At 37.7% G+C, this 25040-nt stretch overlaps 2 protein-coding genes across 2 annotated transcripts in view; both read right to left on the minus strand.

The window, feature by feature from the left end:
- Positions 1-5685: 5685 nt before the first annotated feature.
- Positions 5686-11228, minus strand: LOC100497262 (cholesterol 25-hydroxylase-like protein 1, member 1). Its single transcript, XM_012967353.3, has one exon. It carries the CDS (start codon positions 10456-10458, stop codon positions 9532-9534), a length of 927 nt encoding a protein of 308 aa, XP_012822807.1. The 5' UTR covers positions 10459-11228; the 3' UTR covers positions 5686-9531.
- A 5511-nt stretch (positions 11229-16739) lies between these two features.
- LOC100145576 overlaps positions 16740-25040 on the minus strand; it is a 34949-nt gene continuing 26648 nt past the window's right edge. The window contains exons 11-13 of the mRNA XM_002934556.5: positions 24341-24453; positions 21934-22030; positions 16740-18229 (exon numbers count right to left, since the gene is read on the minus strand). Of these exons, the coding sequence (XP_002934602.3) occupies positions 21964-22030; positions 24341-24453 (180 nt within the window). The 3' untranslated portion in view covers positions 16740-18229; positions 21934-21963. The remainder of the gene's footprint in view (positions 18230-21933; positions 22031-24340; positions 24454-25040) is intronic.

Genomic DNA, 25040 nt, shown 5'->3' on the forward strand with positions numbered 1-25040 from the left:
TTATCTGGAAACCCGTTATCCAGAAAGCTCCGAATTACGGAATGCCCGTCTCCCATAGACTCCATTTTAATCAAGTAATTCAGAATTTTAAAACTGATTTCCTTTTTCTCTGTGGAAATGAAACAGAACCTTGTAATTGATCCCAACTAAGATATAATTAATCCTTATTGGATGCAAAACAATCCTATTGGGTTTAATTAATGTTTTATTGTTTTTTAGTAGACTTAAGGTATGGAGATCCAAATTACGGAAATACCTCTTATCCGTAATATCCATGGTCCCGAGCATTCTGGATAACAGGTCCTATACCTGTACCTGTTTTCTTATCTCTTTACTTTCAAAAGGTCTCCTATGTAGGTATGTCATACGTGTTAGTTACATCATCATGAGTTATTCAAAAGCTATGATGAAAAACTACATACCCCAGAATTCCTCTCCTCATGATTCTTATCAGTTTCCTCTTCAGAGTTATTTGATGCGCATTTGGCATGTAGAAAGATATTACTTGTTGTGTTTTGGCCAAGTTTATTGCAACTTTCTCCAAAAACCCTACTAGTCCTGCTCAGGATAGGAACCAATCAGCAGCTAAGTTCCCTAATAGGGACGTGAAGCCTGTCTTTGTTTGTGTGACCTCTGGACTGTGATTGGCTATCCCCCTCCTACTGTGCTTCTAGCAGGGATCATTAGAACACGCCTACACCGCATTAGCAACTCTATATGGAGCTTCAATAAAGGGGTAATTTTAAAGATAATTTTACCAGCAACCCATATTAATCATTATTGCCTACAAGATTGGGGGAATTTTCTGTTATGCTATTTGTCTGCTTTAAGTTCATAAATGGCTGGTTCAAGGTAACTAAATGACAGATACTGTAACATCTTTTTATCTCTGGAGTCCAAAATCCATTACTTTTATTGTATTATGGAATATGGTTCATTCTGCCGTAACATGGGGTATATATATCTGTAACAGTTTGCTCTGTATATTAGTTTGTGTTATGAATGTCTAGTGAGCGAATATGTACTTTAGGTATAGAAACCTGTTTAACTGTTAAGGTGGCCACACACGTGGCGATTTGGGATCTTTCGTGCGACCATCGGTCGCACGAAAGATCGTTCAATCAGCCACTAATCGTTCAGGGCTGAAACGGCAGATAAGGAGGTAGAAACATTAGGATTTCTACCTCCTTCTGCCGATTCAGCCTTGACGGCAGATTTTGCTCAGACGCCTTCTATGGCGCCCGATCAAAATCTTTTAAACTGGCCGATCGGCGAGTAGACCGATATCAGCAGCCTCCTGCGATATCGGTTGACTTGCCGACTTGCCATACACGCACCGATTATCGTACGAAACAATGTTTTGTACGATATTATCAGTGCGTGTATGGCCAGCTTTAGTCAGTATGTGTGCATCACTGGATTTGGATGAGGCAGTATTATTTTGGTATCCATAAAATATTATATTATTAAATATTATATTAATTGTTTCATTCTGCACAGACGAAGGGTGTCAGTTACTTTTTCACAGCTGCTAAATGCCAGAAAATACCCTGCCATAGACAATACTGAGTATTGCCTGTGCTAAAACACATATAGAGACAATTATCAGTAAATGATCAGCACTGTCTATTATAGTAGCCATGACATATAGCTGCTACTAGTAGCGTCATGTGTCTTCACCCTTAATGTGCAAGGTCAGCCTCTAGACAGAGTATGATTTCTATATATTATGTGTTGTGTGTTATTATGCGGCTACAGGTGATGCCATTTGGCTATTCTCTATGTGAATAACTGGGGTAGAATTAAAAAGCAGAGATTATTCTTTTCTCAGTGGGCAAATCTGTTTTTATTCTTACTCCAGATAACTATATTCTGCAATACTACATTGTCTATACTGTTATCAACATTTGTGTCACAAAATATCAAGAGAAGGTTGCTATAGCGCTGAATTTTAAACTTTTCATTTTCAGCTATTTCCTCTGTAGGAGAGATGCTCTCATCCCTCATATTTGCTTGCACAGCATGTTTGTATTTTGTGTGACATGCTTCATAGAATTAGATCAGCATGGATAGCAAAGATTTTTTCCCATTAGTGGGATGCATAGTACCTTTGGAAATTTGATGATGAACATCATCATCATATTTTGCTTGCCTCCCTAACAACCAAATGACAGCATGTGAAATGTGTGTATATCAGTTTCAATTGGAGTTTGTTCTTATGAGTCAGTTTGTCCTTTATATGAAGCTCTTTCCTGATTAGTCAGTCTGTGGGAGTCATATTACTGTACTGAGCTAGTCTGACTGTGGGCTTTGTGTATTAGTTCATTTATGGTGTCACTGAAATCATTCTGATCAGAGTCCAGGTGCATGGGCAGTTTTCAAGTGAGTCTGTTCTGCTTTTAATAAGGTTTTGCCTGTAAATTCAATGTCCATCACTTCTCCCTTCTCAGAAAGCTAAAGCCTAAATCAGAGGCACAGTATGATTCTTAGTCATTGTAAGGCTTTTGATCCAAGCAGATAATCTATCCAAGTGCCATCTAAGGCTCATATCCCACGGAGTGTGTAAAGGTGCCCACACGTGAAGAATGCGAGGTCACCAAGCAAGCGGATCTTCACCCGATATCCCCACCTACCATGACCCACCTGGGGCCAAACGATCGAATTATAATGGCGGCAATGGGGCAGTCAGTTCGGAGACCGTATCAACGAGCCGATGTGGTCCCTGATCCGACTAAACCTTTTAACCTGCCCGATCGATATCTGGCCAATTTGAGTCCAGATATCGGTCGGGCATGCCCCTCGTTCCTGCCCCTACACGGGCCAATAAGCTGCCGATATTGGCAGCTACAATTGGCCCGTGTATAGACACATTTAATTGCCCACAATAGATCTCTCCTATTGCTGGGGACTAACCGCTCCGAAAAGCCTTTCAACCAGCAACAATAGGAGTTACCGGTGGAAAGGCCTTCACATAGCTTCGGTTTTCTGAAGTTGCCTGCAGGAGGAAACTTTGCACAACTTTGGAAAACCACAGTGACGGGAAGGCCTTTGTATCAGCAACTCCTATTGTTGCAGGTGGAAAGGCATTTAGGAGTGGTCTGCGATAGCCTAATACCATAATCCTCTAGGAACCACATCTGACACATTCAGGTGCACTCATGATTTTAACCACTTCAGATTTATTTAACATATACATTCAGCACATTGAAAATACAAGGTATTGTTTGAAAGTTTGTGCATCATGCAAGCTTATTGCAACATGCAGTGTACATTTGGGACAATATGGCAGATACCAAAACTGTATTTTCACACTTAGGCGCTTATGGGAGAATTCATGAAACAGTTGCTTGCACGTCTCACATTTTTTATTTCTTGCACTGATTTTCTCGAGTGCAAAGATTAATTCTCAAGTTAAATCTGTGACAGAATTCTTTCATTAGGAAAATTGCTGGTTTACCCCCCAACTGATCTTGGCACCTTGTGTTTTAGGTGCAAAAACTTTAGTAAAAAAAAATGCAAGAAAATGAATCCTAAAACTCTCAGTCTCTAGTAGAGACTTTTTTTTGCATACAATTTTGTATTACTACAATATCAACCTTTCATAAATTATCGTAAATATATAGACTTTCCTAAATATGTATATACAGAGAGTGTTGAAAGAGTACAATTCTGGCACTGTGTTGGTGAAGAGAACTAAGGTGGCAGTTGCTGTAACTAATTCTATCTAACTGATTAACTGATCATATCTGCAAGTGGTGTCAGTGCCCCTATGCTGCATATTATCTTTAATTTTAAATCTTTTTTTTTCTTAAACATTCTTTGTGTTTATTTAAGGGGTAACCCCATAATTAAACCAGTACTTCATTTATAACTATACACACTTTGAAACTTCTTTCCTGTAGACAAGGTTGAATCTAAATGTGGCACTACAGGCTGAACAAAAACTTGCTCCACCAGACAAATACTGTTCTGTGATATTAGTGGACTTCATGCACAAAATACCGTTGATGATGCATAGAAACAATTACATTCGGTTATCATAAAATATAACTCAGTTCAATGATGAAAACAAGAGCAAAAACCACAGTCCATCTTCTGTCCAGATGATCAAGCCCAGTACAGGATGGAGCAAACTCAGGGAAGAGCATGACCAAAGATGTATTATGACCAAAGAGGGCCCAGACAAGCTAATCAGTCACACTTTTATTTCACTGCTTTACACCAGTACTGAAGCTGCAAGCCGACAGCGGGCTCCAGACCACTTCGTTGCTACCATGGCCATGATATACAACATATATCACTGGTGGGGACCCCAGGCACAAATGGGGCCCGATGTAGCAGCCTTATGCATAATCTGGTTTAGAGCATAATAAGTGTGATGTCCACAAAGAACAGAATTGTAGAAGGTTACCAAGATATTGTCCATGTTAGATGATGTAATTGACCTGCATCTGTTATATGAAATAAAGATCCAAGTCTTTAGTCTTTTAGGTAATTCCGAAAAAATTGCAACTGTGCTCTTCACCACAATTAAAAACAGGGCTTTATATAGCCATCATAAACTGCAACTGGCCTTTCATTAGTAGTAAATGTCTGGTATACTATGCTATAAAATGTGCCAAGCATGAGGATTCAACCAAGAATAAAAGAAAGTAAGGGACTGTGCAAAGAAACAAAATAATATGGTAAATTAAGATAGTATGTGGCAGATATTGATATATTGAATCAGAATGGTCAGAGGTGATATAGGTATATAGAGGCACAGACGTTTAGGGAAAAATCAGACCTGGTGTATGGTTCACTTTTTTATGATTGCATTTTGTAGGCAGGTGAGGAGAAGCGGCTCCACTTTCATCAGCAACTCCATGTAGCTGCACTGAAAGTAACGGAACATATACCAGGTCTGACTTTGCCCTTAAATCATTAAATGGTAGAAAACTTTTTTTTTATTAAACTAGGCAAATGAGTTTTATGTTTGTTAAGATAATCTCTGCTATAATCTTTAGACTTTCCCCAGCTTTAAAGCAATGGCACACACCCAAAAATACTCTGCGTAGCATATTATTGTGATCAGCAAATGCATTTGAGTAAAAGCAAACAAATCTTATCGCTTCATTTTCACCCTATTGTGATATGGCTTTTACAGTTCTTGCCTATGGAAGGATGAGAGAACGCCCCATGTGCCACTTCTTTTAAAAGTGAAGAATAAACATATCAGTGCTATAAAAATAAAAGATAATAAACTCTGTAGAAACATTTTGAAGAATTGGCATACAAAGTCCTTTTAACTAGCATTTGCAGAGTTGTCAGTTCAGAGTGATTTACACTTGCAGAAACTAGATTAAAGGTCATCAAGCAAAAAGTGGCACATGTATTGTAACTTTTACATGTGTATTTCTATACTGAAAAGAAGATAAGATGTACTCAAGAAGTTACTGTAGGATCATGTTGTGCAATGATGGTAAATACCATATGAAAGAAGCTATATAATCTAAGCAAATAGTATTATACACCTCATAACATATTAGAAGTATGAATATTTTTGCTCATGGTTTAAATACAATCTGGTCACAATTAATTACAAACAGAACATATTGCAAACTTGTCCAAATGTACATCTAATACCTTATATCCATCTATCTATCTATCTATCTATATATATATATATATATATATATATATATATATATATAAATAAAATTCAGTCATATAAACCCACTGTCACAATTAAATTAAAAATAGTGAAACATTACTTAGCAACATAGCAGCTGTAAATCACAGATTCAGTCCAATTAGAAAAGATTATGAGTGTTTTTTCATATATCTCATGTTTATTCTTAAGAAAACACAAGCAATTTGTAACCGATTTAAATAATATTTTTTAGGTGAATTGAAATTGGCCTATTATATGGTATTATCCTTTCAAGTCCAAGAGACTTACATGTGTTATGAATTGCACCGTAACTCTGCTGTGTGTGCCATTGCTGTAAACGTAATTTAACCCAGTCACTAAATAAACAGATCAATGGAAAAATGACTAATACATTTCTTAGCCTAAATCAGACATCTTATCTATTGCACATTTCATCCAACAGCCCCAGGCTGAACACTACGTCACATGGGGCCTAAGGCAGCAGGGTCTGCTGATGGCACACACATATACCTAAAGTTTCTAACAGATATTCAGTGATCAGAATAAGCAACACACAGAGCAGGTTGGGTAGTTTGGCTGAAATCATTTGTATTGCAGAAGAGGTTGCGTGATGGCCCAGACCATGGGGTCTGCTTCCTTAATTTTGCATCTAAATTTCCACTACGGCAGCAAACAGGTAGGTAGTAGAGCGGGTGGGAAGCAGGGAGATGTGTCTAAACCAAAATATGAGATAATTAAAAAAACAACGTATATCTTGAACCTTAAACCCTTAGTATAAATTGAAGAAGATTTAAGGTATTCCCTGGGACCATTTATTTAGATTGCAAGCTCTTGTCTCTTTGACACTTAACTCTGGGCAATCTTTAATGCATCCGTACTTTGTATTTATTTGTATTTATTATTATACTTTGTATTTATTTATTATTGTAATGACCCATTTGTTGTATTCATTTATAGTTCTGCTGTACAGTTTTGGGCATGTAAGTAGCACTATATAAATAAAAATATACATGCATACCTATTTAGAACAAGGGTATCCAAGTGGAAGCCAAGTGGCCCCTCCAAGGGGTTTTATAGCTCCCCTTGCCTATGACAACATGCTTTCACTAGAATCTAGTCCTGAAACATGTGGTATGATATAATATGAAATCACAGTGGCATAACGATATGCCACCAGGCCCCTCTGCAAAAAAGTCTTTGGATGGGCCTGGTGCACACTGAAGCCTGCCCCCCACTGTGAGCAGACGTGCAAGCCTGCCACACTGTGTTCATGATTTCAGTGGCTATAAAGGTCCCCAGGGTTGGGCCCCTCTGTTCCCTGGGCCTCTCCCAACGATGGGATCTGCTTCCTCTATAGTTATGCTACTGTATGATCAGCCAACGTATCTGAATAACATTAGAGATTTAAGCAATTTCAAGAGTCATATAACTAAACAATATTTCCCTGTTGTGGGCTGCAGTAATAACAGCATCAAAGACATCACACCACCATGTAATTTTAAAATAATTAAACATGAATTAGAAAAATGTTTTGGAAAAGATCCGAAATTGCTGCAATCTCATAACCATAACACATACACGCCCAGCACAATATGGTCACCTACAGGCTTGCACAATATATACACACAGGCATATCCAGGGTGATATATAAAAGTATAAATCCACACTAAATTAATAGGATTAAGCTAATCAATCAAATTCATGACCAAAAGATATGCTACTTGCACTATTTTGCTCCATCTGCCCTGCAGTTTTCTAATGAAGGTATACTCCTTGTTGTGCCAGTCACCCACACTAACCTCTATGAAACTCTTAAAAACTGAGGCAAGTGGCTGATGTACCCAGAAATGCAAGATGACACCTATTCTCCAGAACATGAAGGATTTCAAGTGAAGAGGACAACATTTATTTATCCATCACATATAAAAATAAGAAATATCTGTTAATACTATTTTCTGTGTTATAAAATTATAACACAGGATATTACATATATATACAATTATAATGCAAAGTTAAAATATACCAGGTAGAAAACTAAGTAACTAGGCAGACTTTTAAAAATGTCTGATCTCTGTATAGAGAGACACAAGAACTTTCTGCAAATATCTGTGACCATGAGTTATATATTACATTTTTTCCTGGTCCCATCATAATGAATTGAAAATCTGCCAAAATAAAACAAATATTAGAAAGACACATCATTTCAAATATCACTATTAGTTAACAATATCACCATTTTAATATCATGTTTCCTCCCTGAGGGTAATGTTAAATAAAAAGTTCTGAAAACAAATCTCACACTGTATAACAAATAATATGCCATTTGTGACCCTAAGATTCTGTGGGTTATCACTGCAAGGCTGCTACAGGGATTATTACAATTATCTGGAATAGATGGAAAGCAAACGTGGTACCTCTGCCAGCCATAGAAAAGAGGTTCATGCTGTGACCTTCATAGCGGGATTCATATGCAACATACATAGACCTTCTGCATTCAGTTAGCTTAGTGTTTATTTCCCCTCTGGTAGCCCTGTGGTGATAGTGGGCTCAACATTTCACATGTGCCCTAAGTCAATAATAATAATAAATCTGTACCTTGCACTTTTGTACTGTGATGCTATTGAGAGTGTCCTTGTAACAGAGAAGGATAACATAGGGAATTGCAGAGGATAAAGCTTGTTGCCGAAAAAAACAGAACTTAATCCAGCAAATACACATTCATATACTGTATGTGGGAGGATTTAATGAAAAGGCCTTGACTTAGACTTTTTATAAAAATAGGAGGCATATAAATACTTATTTAAGTGTAAGTTTGGGCTCTGTTTCGTTTCTGTGCTTATGATAAACTGAAGAGAGTCTATTAATTAAAAGAAATTCAACCTCATTTATATTCATAAAATGTTCCCTTTTTGTCATGTCATTGTCAACATCAATAATAGTAAATTAAATAAACTCTCTCCACTATCTGTCCTTTTAATAGGACCTTTATATTTTAGCAACTATTTAAACTATTTAAAACTATTTAAAACTATTTAAACTTCTACATTATAATACAGAATGTACTAAAACAAAAATATACATAAGGAAGGCTTAAAAAAAATATACATTTTTGTGCCTCCTAAATAAACAGAACATTATTTCCAAGGCAATTCTCAATGGAGTGATTACATTATTCTAATATAAAAAAAAACATACTTACCGAGAGCAGATGTTTAGATCACAAGTACAGGACCTGATTCAAGCCCACCATAATTGTGGATGAATATAATTATGAGAGTTTATAAGGATGTTTTTATTTTAAGTGTGTAGGAAATCACAGATAAACGATTTCAGTCAGACTCTAACTATAGTATCATGGCTACTCAGGATATTAATTAGATCATTGTTTACTGAGATGTGGATTAATGGAAAGTATTAATGCTGGGGATTTAGCACATGCAATCTAAAGGCTAATGATCATACTAGGGAAGTACATTATCCTTTGTAAAAATAAACAAAAACTTTGTTTCTTTTGCCACATATTCATACAGTGAATTCTTCAGTTGGCTAAATATCTAATAAACTCTAAAAGATTTCTATGAATCACATAGTTCTGTTTCTAACACCACATTATTTATATAAGGTTGCTCTAGCTTGTAGATAAGTGGCTGCTACCTCTCTGAAAACCTGCATCTAAGTTGCTTTAAATAAAATTCACCATGGAATCAAATCATATCTGTACTAGGACATACTATAAGAAAGAGAATATGGAAAATTGACTAACCTACTCTGTTAAATGAATTTTGTATTTTTGGAGAAAGCAAATATGATTAGCAGCTATATGGATATTGTACTTATAATTCATTAAAGCACCAATATTTTTCTAGATTCTACAATTTCTAACTGAACTTCACATTTCTTCTGTGAGATTTGAAAATTCTAAAGGTAGATAGCTCTTTTGTGGTTATTTCTTGGGTTTTGATTGTGGTCTGGCTCTTTTCACAAAAAGCATTGCTTTTATCCTGCCCTCTTGACTCTTTATATATAGAATTGGCAGTGCCAAAAATAATGTCCCAGTGTTGAAAAAATGGAGCAAAATTTGTATCTGGCCTTTGATGGTGCAAATCATGGGCAAATGAACCTCCATATAACCCAGATAAAATCTGGCTAAGAGACCAAGGGAAATTGTAGCCCGAGTGGTCATCCACTGACATCCAGATACTTAGCAGACTGCAAGCCCATGATGCTAGAGGATGGCATCCTAATATTAAAGGGTTAGTGCTGCTCCAGAAACCAAGAGTCATCAGCTCATAGCCTCCCAGGTTCTGACTGGACCATGAAAAGGGGGCCGAGTACTTGTGATGAATAGCATGGACTTTCTTGTAAAGCCATAGGTTCTTATGATGTAGAAAATGCCATATATAGTACTGGAAGTCAAATAAGAGCAGGCACCCTAACATCTCCACAAACAAAGTACATACAGTTGGTGCTGTGGCCGGCAGCACTGTTGATGGCATCCAGAACCAATTCAGAAGTATCCCTGGAATGACATAGAAGAGATGGTTAAATACAGCTCTCCATAAACAAAGCCCCATCATCTCTAGAGTTGGGTGCTTGTTTTTCTGTATCTTGTATTGATACAAGAAATGACAATGTTCTCCCAATAAATCTACTACAGTAAATGGAACACTAAAACAGAGAAAACCAGTAAAAGCCAGCAAAACTGGGAAAAATGGGGAGCACAGAAGGTCTCCAAACTCTACAAGGACATGACCCCAGAATGGCTGTAGAAACAGGGACTGATGTGGGCAAGTAGAGCAATTCATCCTGTCCTGTGCATGCACCCCCAAGCTCTTTTATCTCAATGTAACCCTTAACAGCAAAAAACACACAGCATGTCCCGAAGACACCTCTAACTAGTTGAAGAGATTTTCAGGTTGTGGTAATGCTCCAATTTATTTGAGGAGGAATCCTGAGGCAACTTGCTTCAGGGTGGAGACCCAGATTATATAATCTAAAATTAAATGATTAAGCTGAATGTCTGTCAGTAACATTCATTGTTTCAAAGTCTACTGACTGATATAAGATGAAAATCCTCTTATACTAAACAAAGCCTAATATTGTAATATTATTAATAAGTGTTCTATTTATTGAACAAAAGAGTAAGAGGGATAAATACAATTTTTCCTGTTGTTAACCCTGTGTTCTGCTTTAGCAAATTGCTGCTTCTCGCATTCTTTGGAATATACTAGGCACCCCAACATTTTGTAAGGTCGACATAGGGTTAAAATCATTATAAGTATAATCATATGAAAATGTGTTTTCACTCTCAGCTCTGTTTAATGAAAAGGTTATTACAGTTCAACCTACACGCAAAGGAAGCAATAAGCTTGTGCTTTAACCATACAAACTTGCATAGCACTGATGGGTTCATGGAGCCAATTCCTTGCATGTACGAGGCATCTTGTGTTTAAAAATATATGGATTCCATGAACATCAAGATTTTCTTTGTCATTCCCATGCGAATCCATTTTCTGCACTAAACAATCCTTAAAAGAAAACTATACCTCCAGAATGAACATTTAACCAACATATAGTTTATATCATATTAAAGGAACAGTAACATCAAAAAATTAAAGTGTTTTAAAGTAATTAAAATATAATGTGCTGTTGCACTGCAAAAAACTGGTGTTTTTGCTACAGAAAAGCTACTATATAAATAAGCTGCTGTGTAGCCCCGGGGGCAGCCATTCAAGCTGGAAAAAAGGAGAAAAGGCACAGGTTACATAGCAAATAACTAGTAGATAAGCCCCATATTATCTGCTAAGTAACCTGTGACTTTTCTCCTTTGAATGGCTGCCCCCATGGCTACACAGCAGCTTACTTATATAAACTATAGTAGTCTTTCTGTAGCAATGCAGGGCAACAGTACATTATATTGTAATTACTTTTATACACTTTAATTTTTTCGTGTTACTGTTCCTTTAAGTAGCCTATTAAAGAATCTTAGCAGACTGCAATATAGGTCAGTAAATATTGCTCTATTACTTTTTTTTCCCTTGAGCCACCATTTAGTGATGGGCTGTGTGCTCCCTCAGAGATCACATGACCAGAAAAAATGCAGCTTTAACTGTAACAGGAAGTAATGTGGGAGTAAAAGACAAAATAAACAGTTATTGGCTGATGTGACCTAACACATACCTCCCAACATTTGAAAAGCAGAAAGAGGGACAAAAATATCTGGCGTGCGTAGCACGGCAAAATTTTTTAGACCATGCGCACTTTATGGCCACGCCCCCCCTCCCCAAACAGGCCCATTTTACAAAACCACACCTCAAAAGCATAACATACACAAAGCGCACCAGAAGACAGACACGGTAGCCCCAATCATTTAATGACATATTGTGGACCTAAGGATTTCATTATGCTCTGTGGCACCTGAATATCATGAAAGACTCATGACAGACATTGGTAGCCAGGGAGGTATGCTAACATGTTTGTGTGCACTGTGAATCGTATGATGCCAGGGACAGCCCTTAGTACTTAAAAAGGCATACTACTAGAAAAGTATATTTTTATGGAAATGTTTTAACATTTGAGCTGTTTTATGCAATATATTTTTAGAGATCTATATTGTTTGGGGGCTTAGTTCTCCTTTAATGTTACTTTCCTACTACTGCTCTGTCTGTGGCTATCTCCCTGCACACACATCTTACCTATGGCAGCACTGCTGTATGATTTATAATGCTGTGATTGTGTATGGCAGTACACCCCCACCTTCCCTCTTTCATCTGTATTACTGTGGAGATTTTTGTAAGCCAATCTAAAAACCATATGTAAGTTTTCTAGTCCCTGCAACAGCAATTTGTTTATTAGATAACAAAAATAAATCTCGCTCTAAGACACTATAAAATATATTATCTTTGCAATATATTTATGATTCAGTTAAAATTAACCATGAGGATTAATACTAATAGTATTACATACTACTACTACTTCTAATATATTATGGACTCCTAGGTAATAAGGCAGCTTTTCAAATATCATCAACTTGCTTTTTGACCAGCCATGTATCCAAATACACAAAAGGTGCCAATAATGTGTCTTCTTAATATAAAGCATTCACACATATGAAAACAGTAGGAGGGAGTATGATAAATTGGCATTTTTCACTGCAGACAAAATCTGATATTAGTAAAATATTTGACCCAGTGAAACCATTAAAGGAAACATATTGGATAAATTAAAAAAAACTAATCTTGTGGACAATTATGAATAATATATGGTACTGGTTTTACTTTGGGCTAAAATTTTATATTGTCTGTAAAAATGGCCCCTTTATTGGAGTTTCCTATAAATCCACTCAGCTCCCTGTCCCTGTTTAAAATGAGTGGTGGGCATGTCCTAACACTAACAGGCCCTGCCAGAAGCACAGTAGGAGGGGGATAGCCAGTCACACAAGCAAAGACAGGCATCAGTTCCCTATCAGGTCAGCCTAGCTGCTGATTGGTTCCTATCCTACAGTGCAGTTTCAGGTCTCAGGGTGAAGCCTTAATATTAATATATCCGTAATATTTGCTTACGCTGTCTGTCTGACAGGAACTTTACCCTGCATGGAATCTCTTTTGAGAACGACTAATGGTCGCAATACATGGGGGCCCATTCATCGATGTACGATTGAGTCCGAATACTAAAAATTTAGTATTTTTTCGAAGTTTCAGAAGTGTGCATATTTTCTAAGATATTTTTGTTAATTTACACAACTTTTTCATATTTTGTGACAATCTGTGAGACAAAATCGTATTTGTTGCAACGAGTACGAAAGTTTTGGGATTCATCCAAGCTTCGGTATGGTGACTTTCCTTGGGCCAGGTTGGAGCTGCAGAGTGCCATTGAGTCCTATGGGAGGCTTCCAAAATCATGCACAAAAGGATCAAAGTCAGAAAGTTTTGCATGCCGTTCACGATCATTCAGATACGAAAATTTTGGAACTTTCGGATCGTACTACAATATTTTCGTAAGACCACGATGCTATCCGAAATTTTCGAATCTAATACAATTTTTTCCCACTCGTACTTTTTAGGTCAAAAATTTGGACTTTGATAAATCAACCCCCATGGTCTGACCTTTCCATGTGCCGAACAGATGGATACCATACAATTGCATGTAAACTTGTATGACAAATTTATCTGGGTCAACAGCTTGAATAATCAGAACTACGGGAAGGGAGGAAGGAAAGAAAACCTGCAGCTCCTCTTCACTCCATCTAATAATGCACCGTGTACCTGCCAATGGTGTACTGGCGCACAGAATTTTCAAACAGCACAGATCATTTGCAATCCAACAGAACTGCACAATTGGTTGTTGAAACCCACCCTTTACCTGCCATACACGTGTAGGTGGTTGGGCAGTATAGTCAGAATTGGCCAAACATTCAAATTATATCTAGGCACATGTGACCACATATTGGGCAGTTTTGGCCAACCCTGAAGCAAAGATATTTGAGCTGCAGCTTTCTAGCAGTAAGAAACAGGGAATGGAGGTGCTAAGCAGTGCTAAGAATTTCACTATAGTGCTTGTTGAGGACAAGTGTTGATTTATTTGGTCAAAGAAGGGATATAATAGGAATTGACTCTTTTTTCCACCATTCCTAAGCATGCTGTGGGCACAGATATTGCAGCAGTCTTATTTTCCTTTTAGATGGTTAGCTGTTATGGACAGGGCCATCTTTACCTCTTGTATTATTTGTTTTTGGTATGTAGTCTGTATGTTTAATATATACACCCATTTATTATACAGCACTATAAAACATGTTGGCACTTTATAAATACATTTTAATAATAATAATGCACCAAAACACTCAAAATATCCTTTATTGCGCATAAATCTGTCCTGCCTTCCAGTGTTAGCATGTAGAACAGAGAGTCTGGTAAAGGTAGATTTAGTTTTTATCATAAAGTACAGTGCTGTCCCACTTCTGTGGTGCCGAGGGCTGGAATTTCTCCAGCATATACAGTGGCCGTTATATGGAAGCCAGTTTTGACCACTCCTTAATTTTTTTTTAAACTGCACCCAGTTCAAACCACACCCATGTTATCACAGGACCATGGCCACATTAATGGTGGTAGCACAGCAAAAAGCCAAATGCGTGGTGCTCACTGCAGGGATATCAATCATCATTCATATGTGAAAGAATTATATTATGTCATATTAAGACATACCCTCAAATCCATATGCTGCCGCTGCCTCTTCCTCCCCTGTGGATAGCACAGCAACTCCCAGCACATAATTCCACACCTTAGGGACCATTTAATGGCTATTTACAACAATAACAGACCCCTGCCAGGTTCACCTCCCACAGGCAGCATAGGACAGCCAGAGTATGGCACACACAACCTGCCCTAATCTGCCTGTGCGTGCCATACTCTGCCTGCCCTATGTTGCCCGTGTGTGTGCCATACTCTGCCTGTCCTATGCTGCCTGTGTGTGCCATACTCTGCCTGCCCTACCCCACCTGTGTATGCCATACTCTGCCTGCCGTTAGCTGCCTGTGTGTGCCATGCTCTGGCTGCCCTATGCTGCCTTTGTGTGCCATACTTTGCCTGCCCTACCCCACCTGTGTATGCCATTCTATGCCTGCCCTTAGCTGCCTGTGTGTGCTATGCTCTGGCTGCCCTATGCTGCCTGTGTGTGCCACATGCATTACATAGTGACACAATGCTGGCACTGTTCCTACAGTCTGAGGTGTGAAGACGTGAACAATGTGGGTGATTACAGCCTGAGTGTTGAAAATGCATGGGATGAAGAATGCAGAGATTAAAAGGCATGAACAGTACAGGGAATTACATGTTTAAACAATACAGGGAAATTATAGCCTGAATCTCAGGTGTGAACTATGCAGGGCGCCAGTTAATTTCAATACTGATACCATTTAAAGTTTACACAAAGATAAGCCATCAAAGCAGCCAGACAGGTGGGGGGCCACACAGAGGGGAGTCATGGGCCACCAGTTGGACAGCACTGATCTAGTAGTTTTTGTACTTTTTTTTTTTTATATTCAAGCCACTCTTTGAGACCTAAAATTTGCTCAGGGTACCCCATAGCTCATAAGAAGCTTATGGAATGATGCTGTATTAGTAATTTCGGCACAACTTCATGTGTGTTATGAGTTATGCAAAGAGATCACGTAAATAATAACCACTGCAGGTGCTTTCAGCAGTTTTGATTTGGCGTATGTAATTGAATCGTGAACTCTCTGTAGTAAATCACAATTACACACTTTTATAAAATTATATCACTGTTAACTCTGTATTAGTTTTTTTCTGCTTTTCTTAGCAATAGCCATGGACACTATAAAACCAGTAAAAATAAACATCACCTTTATTTTACACTTTATATATATACACACACCCCATAAAACGATCTCATATATCAAATAAACACAGCCCTATGTTGGGGGGGGGGCTGGCCTATAGTCCCTAGTTACAGGCTAAGAACCTGTAGAAGTGCTCTGTCTTTACAGTACAGCTGCATGTGTATGGTACCCACTGAAAGAATCAGGAGCACATTATCTACCTGCCATTCATTCCTTGTAGGTCTGAGGTTTCCTGACCAACAGAGTGTAATTTAAAGGCGACCTGTCACCCTAAGAAAAAACTCCAAATTCTTTTCTATCATGCTAGTCGAACAAAGTAAACCTTATTTACACTATACAGAAAATATAAATCTTGTTGCCTTCAGTCTTGGAACTATTCAATCACAGCAAGCAGGCAGCTGCCATTTTGTGGAACCTGTTAGTAAGGCAAGCTTTGCATCACACCAAAATCTTGTTGGAGGACACGATGCCCATACCCATGCACTGGCTACATAATTAGGTGATGGGGAGGGAGGGGAAAAGTGTGAAGTGCCTAAGGCATAGAGGCGGGGCAGGCAATATATGATTGACAGCGGGGATTTTTAAATGTCTTTATAAAGGGTATGGATGTGTTATTTAAAAAAATGAATTTGGGTTTCATGTTTAACTTGAAAAGGACTTTTATTATACAGCTTTTTATGTCTGGGTGACAGGTCCACTTTAACGCTTAACACATATATATGTTTATTGCAATTCATCTCAATTATGCAGATTTTATTAAAAATTAAAATGCATCAATGCATTATATTGTACATAATTGTTCAGCCTCTGAATAAGGAAAATGTGATATTTAAATATTAAACCAAACTTACTTGCTAAACTGAAGACATGTACGATCTTAACAAGAATATATAGCCCCATCTTGTGTTCAAAGCTAATATTAAAGAAATTACAGAAATACTGACACCAGAAATTAAACCCCTTTTTCATCTATCATAACATTGTCTTTGCATAATATTTAAAATTTTGCCTTAAAGGTATCTGCCCGATGCTTTTACATTACCTATTTGATCCCATATGTTCTTCTATGAGGGGGCTGCCATATTTGTGCAGCAGGAGTCTGTTAGCATTAGAAGCTATAACTGACAGGACTGACTTTTTATTTCAAAATTACAATTTCTACATAGCATACAAAAAAACTCAAATTTAAAATGTTATTCTTGAACCAATACATTTAGTATTTTTTTTTTTAGCTGTAATATACAGCTGTGTAAGCAGCCATCTTAGTGCATTGTGCCCGAGTCTGAGCTTTCAGAAGAATCCAGCACTACACAGTAGAACTGCTTTCAGATAATCTATTGTTTCTCCTATGTAACTGAAGGAGTCATGAGCCGGTCTTGGATTTCTTACTATAAGGGCTCTGGCACACAGGGAGACTAGTCGCCTGCGACAAATCTCCCTTGTCGCGGGTGACTAATTTCCTCTGGCTTGAGAGGAAACTTCCGCGATTTCTGGGAAATTGCAGCGCTGCGTATGCCATCTCACTGGTGATTTACATTCTCGCCGGTGGGATGGCATTTCAGGGAGATTAGTCGCCAGCGACAAGTCAGAGATTTGTCACGACCGACTAATCTCCCCATGTGCCAGAGCCCATAAGTGCTATTCTGGTATCTACAAGGAGCTGCTGTCTTTCTCCCTTCCCATTGTTCTGCTGATCGGCTGCTGGGAGGGGGGTGATATCACTCCAACTTGCAGATCAGCAGTGAAGTGTGAATGAAGTATATCAGAGCACAAGTCACATGGCTGTGGCAGTAGTCTAGCCCCATGTGAAACCTAATTTATTAAATACTAAAATTAATTAAATATAAAAAAAATCTGTTTGTGCTTTAAAAAACAAAACCCAAAAAAACAGATTTCAATGCAGGATTCTGCTGGAGAAGCTCTATTAACTAATGTGTTTTGTTTTCCCATGACATTATTCCTGTACTATTTTGATGAGTAGTTTTGTAGTGTCAGTAGCACTTTAAAATACATCTTGAACAATTTGCATTTTTACCATTCATTTTAATATGCAAATGATGCATGCTCTATTAAAAAGAAATAAGAAAAATCATGGACCGATTCGTCAGCTTATCGGCCCGTGAAGGGGCAGGAACGAGAGGCAACATTTGCACTTCCTGGTTAATTGTTTGTGTTCCCTCCTCTGAAGCAAGATCCTGTTATAATTTAGATACCACATGACTCTGGATGGGAAAAAAAGGAAAATAATGATTAGAGTGATAAGATCCTTATTTAGTAAATTAAATGTAAGAATACAAGAATGAAATGGTAAGTGACAGAATACGCTATTCCCATTTACAGATACCTATATTAATGGTGGGAACATAATGTAAGAGGATTTTGTTATCAATGTGAACAAATTCTTTTTTTGTATGATGGGGCTCTTCCTTTCCAAAGTCCACACTGGCAGTCTACAGACTACACTTTATGCCACACCACCAATTCTCAACTAGAGATGTTGATGCACGAGGAGAGGATTATAATTAAAGGAGCGGTTTACCTTTAAATTAACTTTTAGTATGCTGTGGAGAGTAATATTCTGAGACAATTGGTCTTCATTTTTTATTAATTGTAGGTTTTTTTTTAGTTAATTCAATTTTTGTTCAGAAGCTCTGCAGTTTGGAATTTCAACAGCCATGTGGTTGCTAGGATTCAAATTACCTTAGCGACCACAGAGTAGTTTGAATGAGAGGATGGTAAATGAATATGAGAGGACCTGAAGTTATAAAAAGTAACAATAACAATAAATCTGTAGCTTCACAGAGCAATAGTTTTTTGGCTGCTGGGATCAGTGACCCCCATTTGCAAGCTGCAAGGAGTTAGAAGAAAAAGGAAAATAGATAAAAAAAAAACCTATAAGAAATAAATAATGAAGGCCAAATGAAAAGTTGCTTAGAATAGGCAATTCTATAATGTATAAAAAGTTAACTTAAAGGTGAATCATCCCTTTAAAGGAGAAGGAAAGGCTAATAAAGAGTTACTCTCAAGCTGCAGGCATACCATCAGTTCTCTCAGTAGTCTCCCCATATTTCTCCTGTTCAGATGATCAGAAGCCAAACAGGAAGAAAAAACGCTGAGCTGTGTAAAAAAAGTTCCCATAATGCCTAACTCCTGCACCAAGACCGAGACCAAATGTACATGCTCAGTTAGTTAGACTATGAGTCAGCTTCCTGCTGATTGGCTCAGATCCACATTCCTAAGGGGGGGAGTGAGTTCTTAGCATTCTTGAGGGAAGGGGGAGCATGAGAGGGGATAGAGCAGAGAGCTGCATGTCTCTGGCACATGAATTACAGACACAACAAATCTTTTGACAGAGAAGTCAGTGCGTTTCTGTGAGTGCTTATGGCTGTATTTACATAGACCTTTCTGATAAAGCTTACTTAGTTTTTACCTTTCTTTCTCCTTTAAAATATAACCTTAAATAAAAAAAACATCAAAAAGGAGCTAAAGACACGGAAAGGTGAGGTATAGGATACTAGCTCCGAGGGTTGCAGAGTAATATGCTATAAACTGTGCTTATCACCTAAATAACCTTACCTGTGTCTAGTCTTGTGCCATAAAATTATTGGTCTTGGGGAATATCTATTATCATGGACAAATTTTAGCTAATGCCCAATTATAGCCAGCCCTCATTTAGATGCCTGAATTGCACCTGCCCTCAAGTCTTGATTGTGTTGAAAACTGTATAGGGAAAATCCTCAGTTATGTTAGAGACACAGTGGCAGCTCAATATCCTGCTAATCAGGATGCCTAGTCTGGTCTTAAACTACCAGATAAGTATCAAACTCAGTGTGTGGCTACTATTGAGAGGCGAAGACTAGGACCTGACACCCTAAAAAATAATTCCAAATCCTTTTTCTATCATGGTAGTTAAACTACATAAACTTTATTTACACTATATAAACAATTTCGTTTTTTTCCCCTTCAGTCTTGGAATTTACAGTCACAGCCAGCAGGCTGGCACTATTATTAGGGCAAAGCTTTGTATCACCCTAAAATCTTATGCATTTGCCATCTAGGTGATATCTAGGTAGTGCTGAAGGGAAAGTTAAAGTAATTGTAAATATCTGAGCTGACAATCATATATTGCCTTGCTATATGGACATAGCAAGGCAATATATGATTGTCAGCTCAGATATTTAAATACATTTATATCAGGTATGAATGATTTAATTAAAAAGAAAAAGAATTTGGGATTCATGTTTTATTTTTAAATGACTTTTATTATACAGCTTTTTATGTGTGGGTGACAGGTCCCCTTTAACTTTAAGTAATATTACAAATTGTGATGCTGAGTGCATGGGTTTCCATGCTGCCATGAAAGTAACTTACAGCAGCCCATGGTATGTGCTATAAATCAACAAAATAATGTGGACATTATATCTGCACTGCAAGTGAAGCTAGTTTCCGTTTAATGTGCCCATACAAGGATCGATATTGGGTAATGACTCATTAACTTTCAATTGAATTGGCAGGAGCATATTAATCTATGCAGTCTCTGTTTACAAGATTACAGTTTATCCAATTACTCAGTGATGTCCTGCACCCAACATTATGCACAGGTACCGGCTCTCTGGTGATAATTGTGGATCAGGACAAGCTAGACAAGTGCTTTCAGTTACTGTCACTGGCAATGGAAACAGGGAGAAATTGCAAGTTTAGCTGCTTACCTGCAGTCATATCTCATAAATTCTATGGCACTGGCTGTCAAGTGCTTGACTACAAGCACAGTAGATTCTTTCAGATGAAGGCTGAAAATGTGGCTATATATTAGTCTATTATAGGAAACAGTCAAGGAAGGGTTAAATCACAGCTGTCAGGGACAGCAGCTGGCAAAATTTTCCTCTATTTATATAGATTGGCATATCAGTTGCAATGTTTATAGGTCAGCAGATATGGTTCTTTTGGTATAGCTTGCATGGCAGGAAGCCAATGGAAATTATAGGTGGCTGAGGATTTAACACTGGGTTGTTAGGTTTACAGTTACACTTTACTTAAAAGTGTTCTGTTTTTAAAAAATAAACAAGCTGCAGTCATTTTATACACCCAGCTCCAGACCCTATGGGCTAAACTCTACGGTTGGCGTAGGTTGTATGTTGGCGTCACAAAATGCATCCTACAAGTCAGATGGATTTGCAATGGAACCGATACACAAATCTGATGTGTAAACTACATGAGAGGATTGCTACCTCTCTTTTTTTTCTCTTTGAAAACCATTTAATTTCAGATGTAGATGCAGGGACAAAACACTCCATACAACTTTATCTGATTGAACTTAACATCACAGCCTGGGTAATCCAAAGCAACCAATAACAGAATAGTTTTTTCAGCCACAGTCACATAGAACAATGAAAAGTTTGATTGGTTGCCATGGGTTACATCCCAAATCTGCTTGTTGTTGATGTTGATAAATGAGCCTCTGTAAGTTTTATTTAGTAGCGCCTCCACCTTAGGGCCCTGACACACGGGAAAATTAGTCGCTAATCTCCCCGCAATGCCATCACACCGGATGAATGTGAATCGCCGGTGGGATGGAATACGCGGCACCACGATTTACCAAAGTCACCCCTCAAGGCAACTTCGGTGACCTCAGCAAATCGTGGCACCGCGTATGCCATCCCACCGGCGATGAACATTCTAGCCGGTAGGATGGCATTGCAAGGAAATTAGTCGCACGCGACAATGGAGATTTGTTGCGGCATGACTAATCTTACCATCTGTCACTGCCCTTACCGGTCCCACGAGGTTTACTAGATTACCTTCTGAGTGGATCAAGACAATGATTGTTGTTGTCACAAACTAGATTTAGTAGTAGTTTATGGTAGATTTTTGGTAACTTCCAGCTGGACAAAAGCATTGCTATACAGAGTAGATACAGTATACATACCCTTTGTTTGGTTTGTGTTTCAAATGCACATCAAAATTTGCTCACGCTCCTCCGTGACACAGTCTTTGAGCTATTTGCATATTTCTGTTTATCCTTCCTGTAGGAGACAAATGAGAGAGATGTTTATCAGGTAAACTACACCAGGTTCTGGGAAGAATGGGTGATTTAACTTTTTGCCCAGCAGCTATTTGGTTTATAGGGTCCAATTTACCCCAGCAAACATCAGGCAGTGGTCCGATGAGGGAATGGAAATAGGAGAGGGACTTAATATAAACAAAATTGTAGCCCCACAGAGCAAATTTTTTTTTTTGGCTGCCAAAGTCAGTGACCTCCAATGAAAGTTGGAAATAAGCAAAATAAAATAGGGTAAATAATTAATATATAAATAAAAATAATTAAAAATAAAATAATTAAAAAACAAAACAATAAATAATAAAAAATATGACAAACTGAAAATAGTACATTTATATATATATATATATATATATATATATATATATATATATATATATATATATATATATATATATATATATATATATATATATATATATATATATATATATACATATATACATATATATCATATTAAGAGTGATGCAAGAGCAAATTAAAAGTAAACTACTCCTTCACTATGCTTTTTACTAATGAGGCAGAAGTTTCAGTGCAGGCTAAGTGCAGATTATGTATCAATGCATGTCGGCATGTCAGTGCCTTTACATTAATGCTTTAATGTGTAATGTGAGATGTTTTAATTGTGTGATGTTTCTGTATAAATAAGGTACTTCCCTCAAATAGAAACAAATGAAAGGAACATGTGGACTCTAAAAATATATCGGACTATAGTAAAACAGACAAATATCGCCATCTTATGGCCACAAATCAGAACGAAAATTTTAAAGAATACGCAAGTCCTTTTCCTACAGTTTAGTGAATCTTTTCTTGCGACTTACCAAAAAAGCCAAACACCACACAGAGCACTTTACAGGGAGCAGCTAGCCATGGGATATAGCATATTAGCAGCTTTTCCCCCAAATACCAACAAAAAATGAGAGTGGGGCATTATTTAAAGAAACAAACATTAGAAAGTGCACACGTTAATTGTTATTAATTAACCACTGAATACACCTTATTTTCCCTTTGAGAACATTTATTCAGATGACCCTGTTAGTAAATGTGGCACCTGTATCATCCCCTCTTTTATTAGAATTTGCATGGTTGTATACTATAATTTGCCCACTCAATTTGAAGGGGCTGAATTGGCAGCTTACAGCTACCCGTGTACAGAAAGTTTAAAATGAATCTAAAAACTAAACCTAAATCTGCTAATATCTCAGAAACCATTAAAGAACATGTAAACCCTATATTTGCCTACCATGTATAAAATTAGGACACATCTCCCCCACCAAAATGGCCATCATTTGTACTGCAAATATCCACACCATTTGATGGTACAATCACATTTTTCTAAAACAAATAACAGCCATTTTCCTTCTGACACATTAACATGTTTTTCTGGCAGAGTGCATAGCTATAGCAGATTTCTATGGAATCCAGCGATGCCATCTCTTCGGTAGCCAACAGCCAAAGCAGATTTCCAAGGGAGGGGGAGGAGTGTGGTAGAGGAGGAAAAAGGAAGGAATCCGTAGTGATTAAGGGGATGCTGCAGCCTAATAATTATCCTTTGAACAATAGGCGTGGCAGGTATTTAAAGAAATTCTGTCATGATTTTATCGTGTACTTTTTATTTCTGTTAACATAGCAAATAATTCACTCTACCATTTAATAAAGGAATTCTGTCATGATTTTATGGTGTACTTTTAATTTCTGTTTATATAGCAAATAATTTACTCTACCATTTAATGAACCAAGAAATGTATTTTTTTAGCTGTAATATAGGTTTGTAGACAGCCACCTTGCATTGTGCCTAATTCTGTGCTTTCAGGAACTACACATTAGAACTTCTTTCAGGTATTCTATTGTTTCTCCTACTCCCATGTAACTGAAGGAGTTCCAAGATGGATTTGGACTATTTACCATTACTATTCTGATATCTACTTGGGGCTGCTATCTTCCTACATTCTCATTGTTCTGCTGATCAGCTGCTGGGGGGAGGGTGATATCACTCCAACTTGCAGTGGAGTAGTAAAGTATGACTGAAGTTTATCAGAGCACTGGTCACATGGCCATAGCACCCTGGGAAATGAAGAATATGGCAAGCACCATGTAAAATTTCAAAATTAAATATAAAAAAACAGAATTCAATGCAGGATTCTGCATTGGTTTATATCAATCATTTTAATCCACTGTACATTAATTCTGTAGAGGCTACTTTTGCAGGAACACAATGTAGGCGCACAGTGGTAAGTAGCACCTCTCTAACCTTATGAGTTACACATAGATGTACCTGGACATTTTTACTTTGTTCCTGCAGCCTCGTCCTCCTTCCCAGTGTCCAGAGTGCAGACCTTTGCTCATCATGTTCCCACAGGAGGTGCAAGGTTTACCGTTAGTATAGGCCTATTAAGAAAATCTTAGTTCATTGTGTGGAGATATAGGAGAAAACCAAGTATATATTTAGCAAAATAGCACCCTAAGCTTGTAAAGAAGCTTACCAAGGTAAATAGAATAGTCCAGCTGCTCCAACCCCAAACTCTCAGCTCTAGGGAGCAGACAAACCGTTAAGCATTAAAACAAGAAGAAGAAGCCTATGATTAAACAAGTCAGGCTTTTAAGATGAGTATATAAGTTTTTCTCTTTTTAACCATTGGAATGGCCTGTTTTTAGATAACCAAGAGTGCGCTTCCCCTGTTATTTCTTCTTTTTTTAATGCTTAATGGAGATATAGGAGAGTCATGTGCCAAAACCCTAAAAGCTTTGGAACAGCAAACCCCCAACCAGTTGCTCACCAACCTCTTCCTCCCATTGGCCTAAAAGTAGATGCTTATTTTTAAATTCTAGGCTTGGAGGTTTTGAAGGCATAAAGTCCATGTGTACTGACAAACAAAACCCCTCAGTAGGCTGCCAGTCCACATAGGGGCTACCAAATAGCCAATCACATCCCTTTCTTGGTGACTCTCGGGTAAAAAAGGTTGGGGATCCCTGCT

This window comes from Xenopus tropicalis, chromosome 3 (assembly GCF_000004195.4).
Source record: "Xenopus tropicalis strain Nigerian chromosome 3, UCB_Xtro_10.0, whole genome shotgun sequence".
Lineage (NCBI taxonomy): Eukaryota > Metazoa > Chordata > Amphibia > Anura > Pipidae > Xenopus > Xenopus tropicalis.